Source organism: Phalangium opilio, unplaced genomic scaffold (genome assembly GCF_054372755.1).
Source record: "Phalangium opilio isolate 3A_F unplaced genomic scaffold, DU_Popi_V2 ptg000079l_1, whole genome shotgun sequence".
NCBI lineage: Eukaryota > Metazoa > Arthropoda > Arachnida > Opiliones > Phalangiidae > Phalangium > Phalangium opilio.
In genome coordinates, this window is record NW_028324187.1 from 6,996,723 (window position 1) to 7,016,035 (window position 19,313).

General features: G+C 35.2%; 4 protein-coding genes across 5 annotated transcripts; 3 read left to right on the forward strand and 1 right to left on the reverse strand.

Annotated features, from left to right (window-relative positions):
* Positions 1 to 806: 806 nt before the first annotated feature.
* On the forward strand, positions 807 to 4,248 carry LOC149654544 (cytochrome P450 4c3-like). Its single transcript, XM_089846118.1, has 12 exons — positions 807 to 973; positions 1,039 to 1,229; positions 1,320 to 1,389; positions 1,460 to 1,586; positions 1,645 to 1,809; positions 1,869 to 2,042; positions 2,110 to 2,176; positions 2,378 to 2,557; positions 2,616 to 3,504; positions 3,577 to 3,707; positions 3,968 to 4,072; positions 4,142 to 4,248. Exons 1-9 carry the CDS (start codon positions 837 to 839, stop codon positions 2,774 to 2,776), a joined length of 1,272 nt encoding a protein of 423 aa, XP_089702244.1. The 5' UTR covers positions 807 to 836; the 3' UTR covers positions 2,777 to 3,504; positions 3,577 to 3,707; positions 3,968 to 4,072; positions 4,142 to 4,248.
* Positions 4,249 to 10,775: 6,527 nt separating this feature from the next.
* On the forward strand, positions 10,776 to 12,109 carry LOC149654545 (uncharacterized). The gene is made up of 5 exons (XM_089845269.1): positions 10,776 to 10,881; positions 10,942 to 11,072; positions 11,668 to 11,772; positions 11,837 to 11,932; positions 12,005 to 12,109. The coding sequence occupies exons 1-5, from the start codon at positions 10,776 to 10,778 to the stop codon at positions 12,023 to 12,025; spliced, it is 459 nt and encodes a 152-aa protein (XP_089701395.1). The 3' UTR covers positions 12,026 to 12,109.
* Positions 12,110 to 13,072: 963 nt separating this feature from the next.
* LOC149654546 (cytochrome P450 4c3-like) lies at positions 13,073 to 15,018 on the forward strand. Its single transcript, XM_089845270.1, has 9 exons — positions 13,073 to 13,228; positions 13,283 to 13,473; positions 13,560 to 13,629; positions 13,686 to 13,812; positions 13,874 to 14,068; positions 14,138 to 14,311; positions 14,373 to 14,490; positions 14,615 to 14,794; positions 14,858 to 15,018. The coding sequence occupies exons 1-9, from the start codon at positions 13,092 to 13,094 to the stop codon at positions 15,016 to 15,018; spliced, it is 1,353 nt and encodes a 450-aa protein (XP_089701396.1). The 5' UTR covers positions 13,073 to 13,091.
* Positions 15,019 to 15,811: 793 nt separating this feature from the next.
* Positions 15,812 to 18,955, reverse strand: LOC149654547 (cytochrome P450 4V2-like). 2 transcript variants are annotated; one of them, XM_089846115.1, is made up of 11 exons: positions 18,450 to 18,955; positions 18,187 to 18,385; positions 17,578 to 17,768; positions 17,436 to 17,505; positions 17,248 to 17,350; positions 17,016 to 17,183; positions 16,780 to 16,953; positions 16,644 to 16,710; positions 16,310 to 16,489; positions 16,084 to 16,247; positions 15,812 to 16,022 (listed from the first exon to the last, which is right to left on the reverse strand). In XM_089846115.1, exons 1-10 carry the CDS (start codon positions 18,811 to 18,813, stop codon positions 16,087 to 16,089), a joined length of 1,677 nt encoding a protein of 558 aa, XP_089702241.1. In that variant the 5' UTR covers positions 18,814 to 18,955; the 3' UTR covers positions 15,812 to 16,022; positions 16,084 to 16,086. The 2 variants fall into 2 exon arrangements, with proteins under 2 accessions (XP_089702241.1, XP_089702240.1); XM_089846114.1 differs by having other exon boundaries at positions 15,837 to 16,022; positions 17,248 to 17,374.
* Positions 18,956 to 19,313: the final 358 nt, after the last annotated feature.

Genomic DNA, 19,313 nt, shown 5'->3' on the forward strand with positions numbered 1-19,313 from the left:
TAGTAATAATAATAATAATATGAAATAAAATAAAATGCATTTAATTCACTGTGTCTTTATTTGTTTTGATCTTTAGGTTTATTAAAACGTAAATTATAAAACTGTATTAATCTTCATATAAAACTTGGTTGTACATGGAATCTCAGAACGTTATACGTTGTAGCAGTTCCAAAGCCTATTTTGACTTTAATTTTTTCTGGGATTCGTCGTGTTTTTAAAATATTTTTAATTGAAGTGGAGTAGAAGTATATTTAAATTTTAACGAGGTAGAATGCCTTAATCAAGCGATAGCTACACTGCAAATTTCGGTCTTTATACTCCCTTAATTAAATCACTATTGAACTTTGCATCTCGATGCTATATATCGTATAGAAAACGAAAATTAAATGTATTTGACGTATCTTGTACTATGTCCTTAGTGATGCTTATGTTGAAATCTACAAGAAACTTAGTTAAAAATTTCGCGCAATGGATTTTAATGTCTACGATTTATTATGGACCGTTTTAAAAATAAAAGTTATAATTATAATTTCAGTAATCATATACCAATTTCTCCTTAGAAAATTTTCAAAATCTCGACCAGAGAATTTAGGTTTTCTAATTCAATCTTGGCCTATTTTGGGGCATTTGTCATTAGGTTCGACTAAATGGTTACCAGAAAAAACTCCCCTCACAGTTCGTAAGTTAATTTACTTATTATTTTACTTTAATGTCGCGTTAAGTCATTATCAACTTCACATGATTAGAAATTGTAATCACGATTCTTTATAATAGGACATCAACAAAATGTTTTTGGATTTCAATGCCTGTTCCCAAAAGAGCCTTTAATAAAATTAATGATAACCGTAGTTCCATTAACTTTATTATTAAAAGCCGAAGCGGCCGAGGTTCTACTGAGCAGTAACAAACAAATCACAAAATCCAAGGAATACCGTTTCTTCGAATCCTGGTTGGGTTCTGGACTTCTCACAAGGTAATTAAACCTAATTACCAATTAGTTCAGGCCAATACCAACCGCAAGCCACGTTTTTCCTTCAGTACTGGGGCGAAATGGAAGAAACGCAGGAGAATGTTGACGTCCTCGTTTCATTTCCGAGTTCTAAACCAATTTCATTCCATCATTAATGACCATAGCCTCGCCTTAGTTGATCATCTAAAGAAACAAGTCGATAAGGAATGCATTGATATATTACATTTCGTCACCATGTGCGCTCTTGACGTCATATGCGGTAAATATAATTAAAGTAACTGCGCATACTATCACGTTATAGGTTACGAATAGTTGGACTTGAAACACTTTGTTTAATTACGGTTTCTAGAGACTATAATGGGAGTTAATATCGACACCCAAAATAACAACAATTCTGAATACGTGCAAAGTCTGCATCAGTACGTTAACTCATTTTCATGACACTGTGTCATTAGGCTGTAATTTCACTTATGTCTTTGTCCACGATAGCATGAGTAAAATAGGAATTGAAAGAAGAGTGAAATTGCACCATTGGAACAACTTCATATTCAACCTGCTTCCAACTGGTAAACTTTACAATGCTTCCTTAAAAACGGTCCACGACTTTACGAAAAAGGTATCAAGCTTCATGTAAATGTTTCCCAAATTCTACCACATACCATAAACATTTTCAGATCATAAAACGTCGCATAAACGAAAGATTATCAAAAACACCACAAGAAGATTTATATCTTAAAAAAGGATTACCATTCTTGGACCTTCTTGTGGACGAACATTTTAAAAACCCCAGTTTCACCGAAAGTGACATTCAAGAAGAAGTCGATACTTTCATGTTTGAAGTGAGTATTCTAAACTGTCTTCCATAACTTTCCATGAAAAGTATTAAAACTTTTTTAAGGGCCACGATACAGCTGCAATTGGTTTAAGTTGGTGCATTTACTTATTGGGTCTTCATCCAGACATCCAGGAACGCGCCTTCGAAGAAGTCACTCGCGTATTGGGTCAAGATAAACAAGTTCGCGTCACAGAAAAAGAGTTGAAGGAATTGAAATACCTCGAATGCGTCATCAAGGTAATGATTGTATTCAAAGATTTCGAAGTTGAACAGGTATAGTTTCAAATTTTTGAATAATTTATAGGAATCGCAAAGAATGTTTCCTTCTGTACCATTCATTGGTCGAAAACTAGAAGAGGATTTAAATATATGTAAAATGCACAAGTTGTTAACTACTCATAAGTGTGAAATGTTGTTCATGTGTGTAAGCTCCTTAAAACCCAGCAAATGACCTCGTCTCTATGAAAGGGACTGATTCATGCCCTATAATTATGAGTAACTTTGTTGCTTATGACATAGAATCATGCGCAGAAAGTGAACTTTACAACAGTGTTCTATTTTTTAAAAATTAGGCGGAAGGTTGGTTCCTAAAGGCTCCAACTGTTTCGTAGCCATTGCAGTCATTCACAGAGATCCAGATTTGTACCCTGAACCTAATAAATTCGACCCTGATCGATTTACCATTGAAAACACTTCCGGTAGACACCCTTACGGATATATCCCATTCTCGGCTGGACCCAGAAACTGCATTGGTAACATTGAAAACATATTATCTTTTGATGAAACTAAAATTTATTACACGTCATCCAGGTCAAAAATTTGCCCTTAACGAAGAGAAAACTATAATGGCTCATTTGATTCGCAACTTCACATGGAAATCATTGGATCCCTTGGACAAAGTAACCTTTGCCCCCAATATGGTGTCGAGGCCAATACCTGGACACAGAATTAAACTTTTCAAACGAGATTGATCTAATATCTTTACTTTAATTATTCTTTGTAACATATGTTTAATTACAAATGTTTTGTTGAGAACATTTACATGATAATTCGCTTTGTTTCTAAGCTCTATTACTACCGTTTTGCATTGTCAGCCTATTGGACAATGGTCCATTTACATTATTTCCTATTGTGTATGCTACTATTGTTCATCCCACAGAATATCATAGGATAAAAGAAGGAACACTTCATTCAAAAGAGACTAGAATATTCTACAGTTAACGCTTAATTAAATCACTAGGGATTCCGATTGCAATAAGATTACACGTTACATCAGGTTACATCAGCGTAATAATTTCCATACTTTCGCTTTGTGAATAGGGTTATGACAAAGATGCAAGTTACATCTTACCACGCCCTGTTTTAGGTGCTCATTCCCGGAATCCCGTCCCATTAGAGATACAAATTCTATGATGAAAATATTTCGTACAATACTGTAAAAATTCAAACGATAATCGACCAGAGATATTACATTTAACGACAGAGAAACTCTGCCAATGCACGTTTCGAATTCACACTTAGTACGAATTTTTAATAAGAACATTCTGCTCATCGAAATCCATAACTTCAACCCCAATATTTTTGACCCCTAAAATGGCCTTAAAATATTTTGCTCTCGCTTTAATTTTCAGCGTGACAGTCTCGTTAACATACGCTAATGGAGTTCAAGACGCCTTTAACTTTTTGAAAGAAGTTTGTGGTAAGCGAATATTTAATAATTGATTTAATTTAATTAACAAACGCGGCGAATTCATCTCCCATTTTCATTTAGACACGACTCAGGACGGAAAGAACCAAGATGGTCCGTGCGTCAAAGAACTTGAGAAACAGATTTTGGAAAACCATGATAAAAAGATCAAAAGTTCACCATACTATAAATATGTAAAGATTGAACCTTACAAGGTAACGTTAATATAATGAGTAATTTAATTTTAATGCTACGTTCATACACGATAAACGGTTCAAAACTGAATGGTTAGTTAGTCAACTAGTATTACAATCCTTTGTTAGTGTGAACGTGGCTTTATTATAGTGAATGCTCTAGACGTTTAAGTGAAATGCGAGGGAATGTTTTTTATATTAAATTATCTTAAATTTCATTAATGGGCACTCGAATTCATGTTCAAATAAATTCATATAAACGTTTACTTGGTACTCAACAGACATACGAGGCCCTGGCCATGTCATGTACCGGTGGAAGCATCCATGGTGGAAAGAAATTTCAGAGAATATGTATGTATATTCGGCAAGGAAAGGACACTGAAGAGGTAAGTGACTGTGAATTTTCTAAAATAATATATAAAATAAAGTATACAGAATTATTTTTTATTGAATAGTTTTCCCAGATAAAAGCAGCTTGTGCTCTTGGCTATAGTTTCGAAACTCGCTCTGTACATGCTCAATTGGTTAAAACAATGAGAGAGACTTTCCAAGTAACATATATTTATACTTTTAAGTAATTTTAAATCGCCTTTTTTGAACTAATTCTCGAATATTTTCTTTAGAAATGTCGCAAGCAGGATGAGAGAGGTTTTAAAAATTGCTACAAAATAGAGTGCGTTCTGGATATTATAAATAACAAGTTGGGAAAACCAAAATATTACCTCTCCGAGTCAAGACGACTACTTACAAACTTATTTACCCAGATATGGAAATGTTTCTTAAGTTAAAATCTATGAAATATTAAAGCAGTATACAAAGCACAGCAAATATACTGTAAATCAGACGACATTTTACATCCAATAATGATATACTTGTACACATTAAAATCATCCGATGGGGGAAAAACGGGAAATGAAGAGATAAAACTTTGGAGGGATATTACCTTTACGTGTTTGTAAAGGCCCAATTTTCTACTCCTCAACTGTATGCCCTCTATGTTCAAAGCCATATTCACAACAGGGTTGCATTGTAAACACTATCCTTTCGTTTCATCTCAACGATTTTCGTAGTTTGTCAACATGACTGTTAACGTTACATAACACCAAAGCTTATTTGTGGCTACACACACTGAAAGTAAATGCGTACCATAAAAAGCATGAAAACACGAAGCTATTATCCGATTACGATCAGACCTTTCACTGGTCTGGGCTGCGTTCAGCAGAGCTCACCAAAAAAGACAGCGGATTTTGGAAATGTTTACCGGTGAAGTCTGTCGTCATAGCTTTTCTCCGGTCATCGGCGTTTTATAAATGACGCTAGCGCAATAAAGCGTGCAAGGTACCAAGGCTTAACAAAAATTGTATGATAACATATTTATAGAGATAGATAACAACTTTTATAATTAAAATTAGAAACTAACATATCTTTTAAAATTCTCGCGTGATCAACTGGTTTCACGCCATAGTGCTATTTGTATTAATTCCTCCATGCTTTTTTCGCCAAGCTGAGAACTATGCGTTTTACGTCACGTTATCCAAAGAGCCGACTATTTTCATTGAAGACCGCGCTAGCTCAGCGCTTAGCACCGTGACGTCAAAATTCAAAAACAAAATCCCGTTATGTAGGACACTGCTAACAGCGGTGGGCTCTGCTGAACGCGGCCCAGATTTCCACCATGATTATATAATCTAAGCCTAATTATTTAAAAGTGTATTTAACTTTCGGCTCACTCTGAACCGTTAATGTCTCTGCATTACAGAAACGAAAACCAAATCCAAGCGTTTACTGTTTGGTTCACTAGGCCTATTGACAAATAAAATTTCATTTGACCAACATAGTAGCGTTGTGCTTGTATTCACTTTAGAAAGGATTATGCTATAAACAGATGTAGTATAGCTTAAGTATTATATAAACATCCATTTTAAATAATAATATTAAAAAAAATCTTTGGAATATCAAAATGAAATAGAGCTTTAAAGCTACAAAAGTACTAAATACATCATAATTACGAAAAATATTTCCACATATTCACTTTATATTAAGGATAAAGTGAATATTATGGTTCTGTAGGATTCATTTACACATCAAAACAAAACGAACTTCTAACGCAGCGCACTACTGTAACAACGGACGGACACACACAGACAAAAACATAGACTGCTTTTTAACTCTTTCCGTATTAATTTTAAATTGAGAAACAAGATTTTCTTAAATATTAAAATAAATATAATTAATATTTAATATTTTCTTCGTTAGTTATTCGCCTTATTGAACGTTACATCGTTTTAAAAAAGAACAATTAAACATTCTTGAGAGACTTGACTAATATTGGCGTTTGAAGTGAAGCATACGCCGGTTGCTTCGCCTTAATCAAATAGGTAGTATATAAGGGTGTCGAACTACAGTTAAAAGCAAGAACAACCGCAATTGCGAAAACCTATCGTGGACAACCCACCCTAGGGAGGCTAGACGTTTCTCGTAACCCTAGCTGATCGCCGCGAATGTCTTAAATCCAACGATGACGATGGAGTAGAAGCCAGGTGTGCAGACTGGTGTCCATGTGTGATGGACAAAAACAAAGACCAGAAGATGGTGGTGTAGAAGCCAGGTGTACAGACTGGTGTCCATGTGGGATGGACAAAAACAAACACCAGAAGATGGTGGTGTAGAAGCCAGGTGTGCAGACTGGTGTCCATGTGGGATGGACAATGACCTGAAGATGGTGGTGTTAGAAGCCAGTAAGTACAGACTGGTGTCCAAGTGGCATGGACAAAAACAAAGACCAGAAGATGGTGGTGTTAGAAGCCAGTGTGTACAGACTGGTGTCCATGTGGGATGGACTATGACCAGAAGATGGTGGTGGTTAGAAGCCAGTATGTACAGACTGGTGTCCATGTGGGATGGACGAAGGCCTTAAGATGGTGGTGATTAGAAGCCAGTATGTACAGACTGGTGTCCGTGTGGGATGGACAAGGACCAGAAGATGGTGGTGTGAGAACTCAAGTAGAGTAGCCATTTCCGTGACTGTGAAAGCAGTTCGGAAATGGCGAACACGTTTGCTCCGATTTGGAAACTGCGAACGCGGTCACGTGGGTGTAACAACAGACACACACACAAACACACAAACACACACACAAACAGACACACACGATCGTTACAGAACCTCTCCGTGACATACGTCACTCGGAGAGGTAATAAAAATAGTTCGGAATAAATTGACTGCGTTGTTTCTTCTTTTAATATTTCAAGTGTCCAATTAAATTAATTAAAATGTTTTTAAATCTTTTAATATATATTTCAAGTGTCTAATTTGATTAATAAATTTTTTTTTTAATTTCTTGAAACGTCGCTTAAATGAACTTAAATTAATTTATTATACTAACGAGGTTTGTTAATAAGACTAATGAGATTGAAATCATATAGCTAAATACATAGCTAATTTTAACAATCGTGACAATCATGAAGTCCTAATAACTGGCGAGAACTAACCTAATTCTAATCATAGTTAATTTCTAGGTAAATATAGTAAAAATAAACTAAGCAACGCATTTTGAAACCAGCTAGCTTAACGGTTGATTTTATCTTTAAACAGCGAAATGTCGCCGTTTTTAGCGAGGTTATAATAAAAGGAGGTAGAAGGGATGAAAAATTGAGATGTCGGAATGCTCCTAACCACGCCCCTCCCCAATATGGTATGGTGTCTGGACGCAGAATCAAACCTAAGACCATTAAACACAAATTGACTGGATTGCTAAGCTAAAATCCTTGTATTCTAATGGCATCACCTAGTCTTAGATCAAACTTTTCAAACGGGCACTTGAATTAATTTTTTCTTTGTAATTTAGGTTTAATTACAAATTAAGCCCCTGAATATTTTGTTGAAAACACATGATAATTTGCTTTGTTTCTAGGCGCTGCTACTATTACTACTGTTTTGCATTGTCATTCTGTTGGACAATGGTCCATTTATATTATTACCTATTGTGTACGCTGCTATTCTTCATCCCACAGAATATCATACGATGAAAGAAGGAACCTTTCATTCAAAAGAGACTAGAATATTCTGCAGTTTTCTATAACCAGGTTTAAATGTCTTGGATTATTAGTTAATGCTTAATTAAATCACTAGGGGTTCACGTTACATCTGGTTACATCAGTGATATAAATTCCAGACTTTTCAAGTTACGTCTTACCACGCCCTGTTTTTGGTGCTTATTCCCGTCCCATTAGAGTTACAAATTCTATGTTTTGAAAATATTTCGTACATTATTACTGAATAAATTCAAACGATAATCGACCAGCAATATTTCATTTAACGACAGAGAAACTGGCTATATATTCATACTCTGCCATGCACGTTTGAAATTCACACTTTGTACGAGTTTTTAACAAGAACATTCTGCTCTTTTAAACCCACAACTTCAACCCCAATATTTTTGACTTCTAAAATGGCCTTAAAATATTTTGTTCTCGGGTTAATTTTCAGCGTGACCGTCTCGTTAACCTACGCTGATGGAATTCAAGACGCCTTTAATTTTGTGAAAGAAGTTTGTGGTAAGCAAATAATTAATTTAATTAGTTTAATTAATTAACGCGGCTATTTCATCTTTTATTTTCATTTAGACGCGACTCAGGACGGAAAGAACCAGGATGGTCCTTGCGTCAAAGAACTTGAGAAACAGATTTTGGAAAACTATGTTAAAGATATCAAAAGTTCACCGTACTCTAAATATGGACCATTCGATCCTCACACGGTAACGTTTCATAGTGACTCATTTAATTTTAAATACGATAAACGGTTCAAAACTGAATGGTTAGTTATGGTCAACTAGTATTACAATCGTGTGAACAAGACCCTAGACGTTGATTTAATTGAAATGCAAAGGAATGTTTTTTTTATATTGATTTCTCTTAAATTTCATTAATGATCATATAAATACACTGACATGATATAAACGTTTATTTCATACTCAACAGACATACGAATCCCTGTCCTACTCATGTACAGAGAAAAGCATCCATGGTGGAAAGAAATTTCAGAGGATATGCATTTATATTCGGCAAGGAAAGGCCGATGAGCAGGTAAATGAGGGTGAATTTCCTAAAATAATATTGGAAGTATACAAAATTCATTTCTTTCCTGAATAGTTTACCCAGATGAAAGCAGATTGCGCTCTTGGCTATGGTTTCCAAGCTCGCTATGTAGATGCTAAGCGGGTTAAAACAATGAGAGAGACTTTCCATGTAACATATATTAATACTTTTAAGCCGCTTTATTTGAATTAATTCTTGAATATTTTGTATAGAAATGTCGCAAGCAGAATTAGAGTGGTCTTGCGAATTGCTACTAAATATCTTTCAGCTGGATATTTTGTTACTGAATAATGAAATAAAATAGTTCGCAATTAATTGACTGTGTTTGTTTCTTCTTTTAATATACATATTTCAAGTGTCTAATTAAATTATCAAAATTTTTTTAAATTTGTTCAAATGTCGCATCAGGGATAGTTTTAATTTTAGAAGTAGGAATGGAGAACAGTTAGTATTTACTTCAGATATTCCGACTCATAGACCACCCAGTATAGAGCCCCTCCCTCCAACACGTAACGAACAGTTTGAATTATCTTATTGGCTCAGTTAAACTGCGTTTTGATGACGTTGCTGACGGGGACGGCGAAAAATACGTAATTCCTTTTTACCTCTGTCGCTATGACCCTCCCGCCTCTTTTTTCATTTCCCCCTCCGTCCCGTGGAAGGGGGTCCGGGACTTTGACGCGCGCCCAGATTACTTACTCTGTTCTTCATTCCTACTTCTGAAATTAATTCTATCCCTGGTCGCAGAGATGAAGTTAAATTAATTTATTATGCTAACGATGTTTGGTTAATAAGACTAATGAGGACTGAGGTTGAAGGGTACTATATACATAGCTAATTTTAACAATCATGAAGTAACAATAACTGGCGAGAACTAACCTTATTCCAATCATAGTTAATTTCTAGGTAAATACACTAAGAAACTAAGCAACGCACGCTGAACCTAGCTAGGTTAACGGTTGATTTTATCTTTAAACAGCGAATTAACGGAGTTTTTAGCGAGGTTATAAATAAAGGGAGTAGAAGGGATGAAAAAATGAGATGTCCAAATGCTCCTAACCACGCCCCTCCCAAATACGTTATGGTGTCTGGACGCAGAATCAAACCTAAGACCATTAAAATCAGATGGACTGTATTGCTAAGTTAAAACCCTTCTCTTCTAATGGCATCACCTGTCGTCGCCCCTAGCGAGAGAGTCACGAAACTGTCCGGCTTATAGATCATGTTATGGCTATGGTTTGTGTCGAAAAAGTATCAATTTTGGTCGCTGCTTGGCGCTAGATAGGCGCTGCCCTAAAATAACGAAGTGCCGTATCCCCTTTCCAGACTATCTGTGTTTAATGATCTTAGATCAAACTTTTCAAACGGGCGCACTATAATATAATTTGTAACTCAGGTTTAATTACAAATTAAGCCCCTGTATATTTTGTTGAAAACTTAATGATAACTTGCTTTGTTTCTAGGCACTACTACTACTACGACTGTTTTGCATGTCAGCCTGTTGGACAATGGTCCATTTACATTATTACCTATTGTGTACGCTGCTATACATCATCCCATAGAATATCATACGATGAAAGAAGGAACCTTTCATTCAAAAGAGACTAGAATATTGTGCAGTTTTCTTCAGCGGCTTTAAATGTCTGGTATTATAACTTAGCGCTTAATTAAATCACTATGGGTTCTCGTTATGTGAGGTTACAACGGTAAATAATTTATGACAAAGATCCAAGTTACATCTTAACGCGCCCTATTTTTGGTGCTCATTCCCGTCCCATTAGAGATACAAATTCTATTATGAAAATATTTCGTACATTATTACTGTAAAAATTCGAACTACAATCACCCAGCTATATTACATTTAACGACAGAGAAACTGCGCATATATATTCATACTCCGCCACGTTTTGAATTCAAACTTTGAACGAATTTTTAACAAGAACATTCTGCTCTTCGAAATCCACAATTTCAACTTTAATACTTTTGACTCCTAAAATGGCCCTAAAATATTTTGCTATCGCTTTGATTTTCAGCGCAACCATCTCGTTAACATACGCTGGTGGAGCTCAAGACGCCTATAATTTTTTGAAAGAAGTTTGTGGTAAGCGAATGTTTAATTTAATTCCTAAACGCGACGATCTCATCTTCTATTTACATTTAGACGCGACTCAGGACGGTGAGAACCAGGATGGTCCGTGCGTCCAACAACTCGAGAAACTGATTTTGGGGAACAACCGTAAGGATAACAAAACCACGAAAAAAGATCCATTTGTAAAGTTCAATACTCACAAGGTTAGGTTACTTAATGAGTAATTTAATTTTAATGCTACGTTCACACACGAATAACGGTTTAGAACTGGATGGTTAGTTGGGGGGTAGACGCTTTGGATCTCTTGTACACCCGAGTTCAAAAGAGTTCAGCTTTGACAGTGCATTGAGTTCAAAGTCTTTGGAACTCGCAGTTCAGCTTTGACAGTGCATTGAGTTCAAAGTCTTTGGGACTCGCAGTTCAGCTTTGACAGTGCATTGAGTTCAAAGTCTTTGGAACTCGCAGTTCAGCTTTGACAGTGCATTGAGTTCAAAGTCTTTGGAACTCGCAGTTCAGCTTTGACAGTACATTGAGTTCAAGACATATTGTACACCCGAGTTCTCAAGTGTCTACCCCCTCGAGAACTGGTTAGTTAGGTAGTCAACTAGTGTTACAATTCCGTTTAAGTGTGAACGTGGCTTCAGTGTAGTGAGGGGCTCTAGATGTTAATTGAAATTCATAGGAATTAAGATGGAAGCTTTTTTCATCTTTTTATATTTCATTTATGGTCTCTCGGCTTCGTAAACATCTTTGTTCACATAAATACACTGACACAAACGCATGATTGATTCTCAACAGACGTTCGAGGACTTGGCCTTCTCATGTACCGCTGGAAGCGTGAACGGTGGAACGAGATTTCAGAGGATATGTATGCATATTCGGCAAGGAAAGGCCAACGAAGAGGTAAATGAGGGTGAATTTTCTAAAATAACATCGGAAGTATACAAAATTCTTTTTTACCGATTAGTTTTCACAGAAAAAAGCAGCCTGTGCTCTTGGATATAGTTTCCAACCTCGCTTGGTAAAAGATCAAGTGGTTAAAACATTCAGAGAGACTTTCCAAGTAACATAAACATAAACTTTTAAATCATTTATAGTCGCTTTATGTGAACTAATTCATGAATATTTTGCTTAGAATTGTCTCAAAGAGAATTAGAGAGATCTTGTAAATTCCTACTACATAGCGGGGGTTCTGAATATTATGTTAATAATTAAGTAAAATAAAATTGTTCGCAATAAATTGACTGCGTGTTTTTTCAAATTAGATTAATTCACATGTTTTTAAATTTGTTCAAACTCGAATTAATTTATATTAGTAAAGCTTAATTTAACGATGTTTGTTAACAAATAAGACTAAAGAGGTTGAAGTGTAACATATAGCTAATTTTAACAATCATTAGGTCTCAATACCAGGCGAGATCAAGGCCTAGTTCTAATCATAGCTAATTTCTAGGTGAATTTACTATAAAAACTTAGCAACGCACTTTGAAACCAGCTAGACTAATGGTTGATTTTCTTTAATCAGCAGAATGACATTTTTGTAGAGAGGTACTAATTAAAGGGATGAAAAATTGACATGACAAAATGCTCCCCATCTCACTGCAGCTTGTTAATTATACTAGCTTCACTTTCCCCTGATTTTAGAATGCAAAAATTCGGTAATTAAGTCATCCACTCTTATTTAAGGCGTTTATATTCCCCTTAAATCACTAATGAACTTTGAAAGTTATCTTCTTTGAGGCATATTTTCTACAGCAAACAAACACGAAGTGTTTACGAAGTATCTTGTAATTACTACATATGATCCCTTAGTTAAAAAATACCAACTCTTTAGTTTGATTTTCTTGGCAATGGATTTTTATGTCTTCGAATCACCATGGACTGTTTTAAAATTAATTGTTTTTATTACAATATCAGTACTAATATACCGATTTCTCAATGGAAAATTTTCAAAATCGCGGCCCGAGGATTTAGGTGTTCTAATTCAATCTTGGCCTATTTTGGGACATTTAACATTAGTATCATCTAGTTTGTTACCAAATAAAGTTCCTCTAACAGTTCGTAAGCATAATTTTTAGTTTCAATCTTGAATTTTAAGTCGTTAGGCTTAGTCAACATCTAATAATGGTAATTTAAAACATTGATCTCGTTGTTTATTAGGTTTTCAACAAAACGCATTTGGATTTCAATACTTGTTCCCAGACGAACCTTTAATAAAAGTAATGGTTAGTGTCATTCCATACGCTTTCATACTGAAAGCCGATGCTGCCGAAGTTATACTGAGCAGTAACAAAGAAATCACAAAATCCAGGGAATACACCTTCTTAGGATCATGGTTGGGTTCTGGACTTCTCACAAGGTAATTACGATTAATTACGAATTAGTTCAGGTGTAATTCACGTTTTTTCTTCAGTACTGGGACGAAATGGAAGAAACGCAGGAGAATGTTGACGCCCTCGTTTCATTTCCGAGTTCTAAACCAATTTCATTCGATCATCAATGACCATAGCCTCGCCTTAGTTGGTCATCTATCGAAACAAGTCGATAAGGAATGCGTCGATATTCTACATTTCGTCACCATGTGCGCCCTAGACGTCATATGTGGTAAGTACCATTTAAGTAAGCGCTAAGGATTATGCCGAGTCAAATTTAGTAGGACCTTTGACACATTTTTCCATTACTTGTTTTAGAAACCACAATGGGAGTCAACATCGACGCTCAAAATAACAGCAACTCTCCTTACGTTCAAAGTCTGCATCAGTAAGTTGAAATGTAAGTTAAAGCTTGCGTTACACTTACGATTTTATTCGCTTTAGCATGAGTAAAATTGCAGTTGAAAGAGCGGTAAATTTGCATCATTGGAATGAATTTCTATTCAAACTGTGTCCGACGGGTAAACTTTACAATAGTTCTTTAAAAACAGTCCACAGTTTTACAAAAAAGGTGATGTTTCACAGTTGAAGTTCAATTAATGTTAATTCAACCCTAAGCCTAACATTTTCAGATCATAAAAAGTCGCATAAACGAAAGATTATCAAACACACCACAGTACAATGTCACCGAAGTTGGATACTCTGAAGGTTTATATACGAAAAAGAGATTAGCCTTCTTGGACCTTCTTGTGGATGAACACTTAAGAAATCCATGCAGTTTTATCGAAAGTGACATTCAAGAAGAAGTCGACACTTTCATGTTTGAAGTGATTATTCTATACCGTCTTCCATAAATGATAGCTCTGGTATTGAAGTACTCTTAAAAACTTTGGAAGGGCCACGATACAACGGCGGTTGGTTTAAGTTGGTGCATTTACTTATTGGGCCACCATCCAAACATCCAGGAACGCGCCTACAACGAAGTCACTGGCGTATTGGGTCAAGATAAACAGGTGCGCGTCACAGAAAAAGAATTGAAGGAGTTGAAATACCTCGAATGCGTCATTAAGGTAATATACTGAATCATCTCGAAGTTGAAAAGGTAGTGAAATACTTATGGATAATTTACAGGAATCGCAAAGAATGTTTCCTTCTGTACCATTCGTTGGTCGAAAACTCGAAGACGATTTAACCATTTGTAAATCAACAATGAATAATTTAAGCATAAGTAGCGTTTCTACTCATAAGTGTGAGGTAGTATCTGTCCTTAGCCAAAACTCATGGTTTTGAAAGAGTACTTAAGAGTAGCTTTGTTGCTTACGACATTTTAATCCTGAGCCTAGCCCTAATTTACTGATTTTTCCTAATTTTAGGCGGAAAGGTCGTTCCAAAAGGTACCAACTGTTTCGTAGCCATTGCGGTTATTCACAGAGACCCTGATTTGTATCCTGAACCTAATAAATTCGACCCTGATCGATTTACCATGGAAAACTCTATCGGTAGACACCCTTACGGATATATCCCATTCTCGGCTGGACCCAGAAACTGCATTGGTAATATTGAAACAACATATCATCTATTAGGCCTAATTATACTAAATTTTATCACAAATCCAGGTCAAAAATTTGTCCTTAACGAAGAGAAGACAATTATGGCTCATTTGATTCGCAACTTCGCTTGGAAATCATTGGATCCATTCGATAAATTGACCTTTGCCCCCAATATGGTGTGCAGGCCAATACCGGGACACAGAATTAAACTCTTTAAACGTGATTAGTTTTAACTAATTTATAATAGTCAATTATGAATAATTATTCTTTGTTCTATATAGGTTAAGTTTATTAAATTAAGCTTCAACTGAGATAAATATAATTTGTACTTTGAAAATACGTTATTGTATCCAGGATATCATAGTTTTGTGTTCTTTTTAAATAAATGAGTCCTGATATTTATTACATCAGAAAGAATAATGCAAAAACCATCTACCTTATCTAAACAAAACTGGACTACTTACTCGGAGATGTTATCTGCGCAGCCTTTTCAACGTGTACATTTATAAGTAGTAATCGAAGAAAGTTGATTCTTCCGTTTTCCTGTTTTCTTGGACTAAAGTCTTGGTAAAAAATTTTGACTGAATATTTGCCCTTGAAAGTACTTAACGTACCGGCAATCCTACAACCAGTCACCTCTCATGATCACCATTTTACACAAACAAGTTGACTTAGTTGTTCAAAGGCCTAAATAGACCTTTTTGAAGTCCACGTTGCTGTCTTAAAACTGAACATTGATATGTATGTGGATAACAAAGACGTTAAAACAGCTTTCGTAGACTTGAAACTTTGAAGCCCTAACTAACTGCATTGGATCCACACACGTGGGTTTCTTTTCAACGCGTACTATCCTGGGTCACGTGGTTTAATTTGATGAAGAGGGTTCAAGGGTATTCTTCTATAATTTCGCGGCATTTTACTAGGATTTTAATGTTTAATTTTTTATTTTTTTAGCATTCTAGTTTAAATTCCGTATTAGTACAAAGAACTCGAAATCATAAAAAAAATCATTACATCATCACACCAGAATCAAGGGGGCAAAGTTCAAACCAGAAGGGATTAATAAAAAACACAATTTAAATTTTTTACGGTAAGAAATCATAAGTTGATTAAAAAAATTGAAGTTTCAATATACTGTCAGGTTATGGAATAGAATAAAAACTTTGCTTATGATTTCGAAGATGGTTTTAAAGTTTGAGAGGCATCGTTTCCGAGTTTTGTTTATAGTTATCTGAAAAAGAACTTAATTCGTAATTTAATCTATAGTACAACGAGCAATTAATTAATATTACAAACTAATCCCGCTTAAAGAGCTTAATTCTGTGTCCAGGTATTGGCCTGGACACCATATTGGGGGCAAAGGTCAATTTATCCAAGGGATCCAATGATTTCCAAGTGAAGTTGCGAATCAAATGAGCCATAACTGTTTTCTCTTCGTTAATGGCAAATTTTTGACCTGGATTTGAGATAAATTTTGGTATAATTAGGCCTAATAGGTAATATTGTTATTAATATTACCGATGCAGTTTCTGGGTCCAGCCGAGAATCGGATATATCCATAAGGGTGTCTACCGATAGAGTTTTCCGTGGTAAATCTATCAGGGTCGAATTTATCAGGTTCAGGGTACAACTCAGGGTCTCTGTGAATAACCGTGATTGCTACTATACAAGTTACGCCTTTGGGAACCAACCTTCCGCCTAATTTGATAAAGGTTTTAAAGTTAGGACATAGTTTTTGATTACGATTCAGTCGTAAACAACAAAGTTACTCTTCAATATGGTAGGAGGAGGGTTGTACTTTGAACACTTATGAGTAACTATGTAGCTTATGCATAATGTAAGATAAAATTACATATGGGTAAATCGTCTTCTAGTGTTCGACCAATGAATGGTACAGAAGGAAACATTCTTAGTGATTCCTATAGATTATCCATAAATTTCAAACTACAGGTCTTTTCAACTTAGAAATCTTTGAGTATATTTATTACCTTGATGACGCATTCAAGGTATTTCAACTCTTTCAACTCATTTTCGGTGACTTGCACGTGTTTATCTTGACCCAACACGCGAGTGACTTCTTCGAAGACGCGTTCCTGGATTTCTGGATGAAGACCCAATAAGTAAATGCACCAACTTAATCCAACCGCCGTTGTATCGTGGCCCTTTCACAAAGGTTTTAAGAGTACTTCAATATCATTTATGGGAGACACTATAGAATACTCACTTCAAACATGAAAGTATCGACTTCTTCTTGAATGTCACTTTCGGTAAAACTTGGGTTTTTGAAATGTTCATCTACAAGAAGGTCCAAGAAAGCTAATCTCTTCTTAACTTCGGCTTCGGTGTCATTTGACGTTTTTGATAATCTTTCGTTTATGCGAATTTTTATGATCTAAATAAAATAGGTATATAACGCTATAGAATAAAAGTTTGAATTTTCTCTTCAAATATGATACCTTCTTAGTAAAATCGTGGACCGTTTTTAAGGAAGTATTGTATAGTTTACCAGCTGGGAAAAGGCCGAATATAAAGTCGTTCCAATGATGAACATTGATTACTCTACAGGTGCCAATTTCACTCATGCTTTGGTGGATATTTTTATACTGAATAAATTTTATCAAGTGCACTTGAAAAATATACGTACTGATGCAGGCTCTTCACGTATGGTGAGTCGCTGTTATTCTGGGCGTCGATACTAACTCCCATTGCAGTTTCTATAATGGCAATTCCGCAATATTTTTAAAAGCATAATCCTACTATACTACTACTTCAATAAACTTTATTACCACATATGACGTCAAGAGTGCACATGGTGACGAAATGTAAAATATCAATGCATTCCTTATCAACTTGTTTCGATAGATGACCAACAAGGGCGTGGCTATGGTCATTGATGATAAATTGAAATTCGTTTAGAACTCGGAAATGAAACGAGGGCGTCAATAATTTTCTGCGTTTCTTCCATTTCGTCCCAGTACTGAAGGAAAAACATTCCCCTTCATCCACATTTTCATATTCCACGAGTTTTTCATGGGATTTTAATTACGGTGAACCATAAGTTTATAAGATATGTTCACCATCAGTTTGTTACTGGTTACAAACTGGAGCCTGCCATGAAGTGACGTAGGTCAGAGATTCGGGGTAAAGCGACGCCTGGTGAGGCGCTGTCAAAGTCTTAATACAGACTAAATAGGACCTAGATGGAAGTCCTGCAAAATTAACCACCGAGTGTAGGACTTCAATTCACGTCGCTTGTCGTTCTGGAACTAGTTATCTCGAGCTGTAAGTCTCTCAGTATAGCATTACGAAGTGTAGGTAGTGTCATACTTATGGAAGGAACATATCACTTATAAACTTATGGATGGCTGAAGTAATTCGTAATTAATTTCAATTACCTGATAAGTAGTCCAGAACCCAACCATGACTCGAAGAAACTATATTCCCTGGATTTCGTGATTTCTTTGTTACTGCTCAGTAGAACCTCGGCCGCATCTGCTTTTACTATGTAAACGTATGGAACTACAGAAATCATTAATTTTATTAATGGTTCATCTGGAAACAAGTATTGCAATCCAAAAATAATTTGTTGAAGTCCTAATAAACATCGAGATTAAAATTATCATTTACTTATTTATCATTAAATTTAAAAATTACTTACTAACTGTTACTGGATTATTATTTGATACCGTATTACTCCAAATTAATGGTAAATGTCCCAAAATAGTCCTACATTGTATTGTACAATCTAAATACTTTTTTCGCGATTTTGACAAATACCCATCGACTAATCGGTATGTAATTACCAAAATTATAATTACAATCATTAATTTCAATAAATCAAAGATATTTAAATCCATAGCGGAGTATAAAACATAAATTCGATCTCTTTTACAAATTAAGGAACTTTGTGAAGGATATAATAAATTTTCGAGAAACATAGAGAAATAATAATAAAAATAACTACAAAAAAATAAACTTAAAAAAAAACACACTAAACAAGTCTTGTAAGCCAAGATAAACATCTGGAGATTGATTTCAAATCAATTTATTTTGAAGATGTCCTTGAATTCCAATTCAAGTACTCAATTCCTTGACTTCTTTACTATGGGTTTCAGCCAGTAAAGGAAATGTTTCAAAAAACACAGAAACATTTTGAAGAAGTCCGGAAGTAGATATTTCATATTTAATTTCATTTACAGAATATTTCTAAATTTATTGTTGACACTTGGAAATTAACAAACGAACAAGTAGATAAACAAACAAACGGTAAACAAATCCTCTAAATTGCATGAGGATCGGAATAAGCCTTTAGTTTTTTTAAGTGGTGTTTCAAATATTCATTTTCTAAGAGAAGTAGTCGATAAAGCAGAGTGACGGTGGAAAAATGATAACTCGATCTCCCTTCGTTGTAGGCTTTTGAATGATAATTTCAATATAAGTAGTTGATAAAACAGACCACAAAAACATGTTAACTCTCATTTCCCAGAACATGGCTTCTCAATTTGCAAAACATCTCGGGTGA

Coding starts and splice junctions, on each gene's coding strand:
- LOC149654544 (XM_089846118.1), top strand. CDS start 837: ATGATAACCGTAGTTCCATTAACTTTATTATTAAAAGCCGAAGCGGCC. Junction 1,587..1,644: donor TCCACGACTTTACGAAAAAG/GTATCAAGCTTC, acceptor AAACATTTTCAG/ATCATAAAACGTCGCATAAA. Junction 2,558..2,615: donor TGGACCCAGAAACTGCATTG/GTAACATTGAAA, acceptor CACGTCATCCAG/GTCAAAAATTTGCCCTTAAC.
- LOC149654545 (XM_089845269.1), top strand. CDS start 10,776: ATGGCCCTAAAATATTTTGCTATCGCTTTGATTTTCAGCGCAACCATC. Junction 10,882..10,941: donor TTTTTTGAAAGAAGTTTGTG/GTAAGCGAATGT, acceptor ATTTACATTTAG/ACGCGACTCAGGACGGTGAG. Junction 11,773..11,836: donor AAGGAAAGGCCAACGAAGAG/GTAAATGAGGGT, acceptor TTTACCGATTAG/TTTTCACAGAAAAAAGCAGC.
- LOC149654546 (XM_089845270.1), top strand. CDS start 13,092: ATGGTTAGTGTCATTCCATACGCTTTCATACTGAAAGCCGATGCTGCC. Junction 13,474..13,559: donor CGCCCTAGACGTCATATGTG/GTAAGTACCATT, acceptor TACTTGTTTTAG/AAACCACAATGGGAGTCAAC. Junction 14,795..14,857: donor TGGACCCAGAAACTGCATTG/GTAATATTGAAA, acceptor TCACAAATCCAG/GTCAAAAATTTGTCCTTAAC.
- LOC149654547 (XM_089846114.1), bottom strand. CDS start 18,813: ATGTTTATCTTGGCTTACAAGACTTGTTTAGTGTGTTTTTTTTTAAGT. Junction 18,386..18,449: donor TAATAATCCAGTAACAGTTA/GTAAGTAATTTT, acceptor GATGTTTATTAG/GACTTCAACAAATTATTTTT. Junction 16,711..16,779: donor ACCTTGAATGCGTCATCAAG/GTAATAAATATA, acceptor GATAATCTATAG/GAATCACTAAGAATGTTTCC.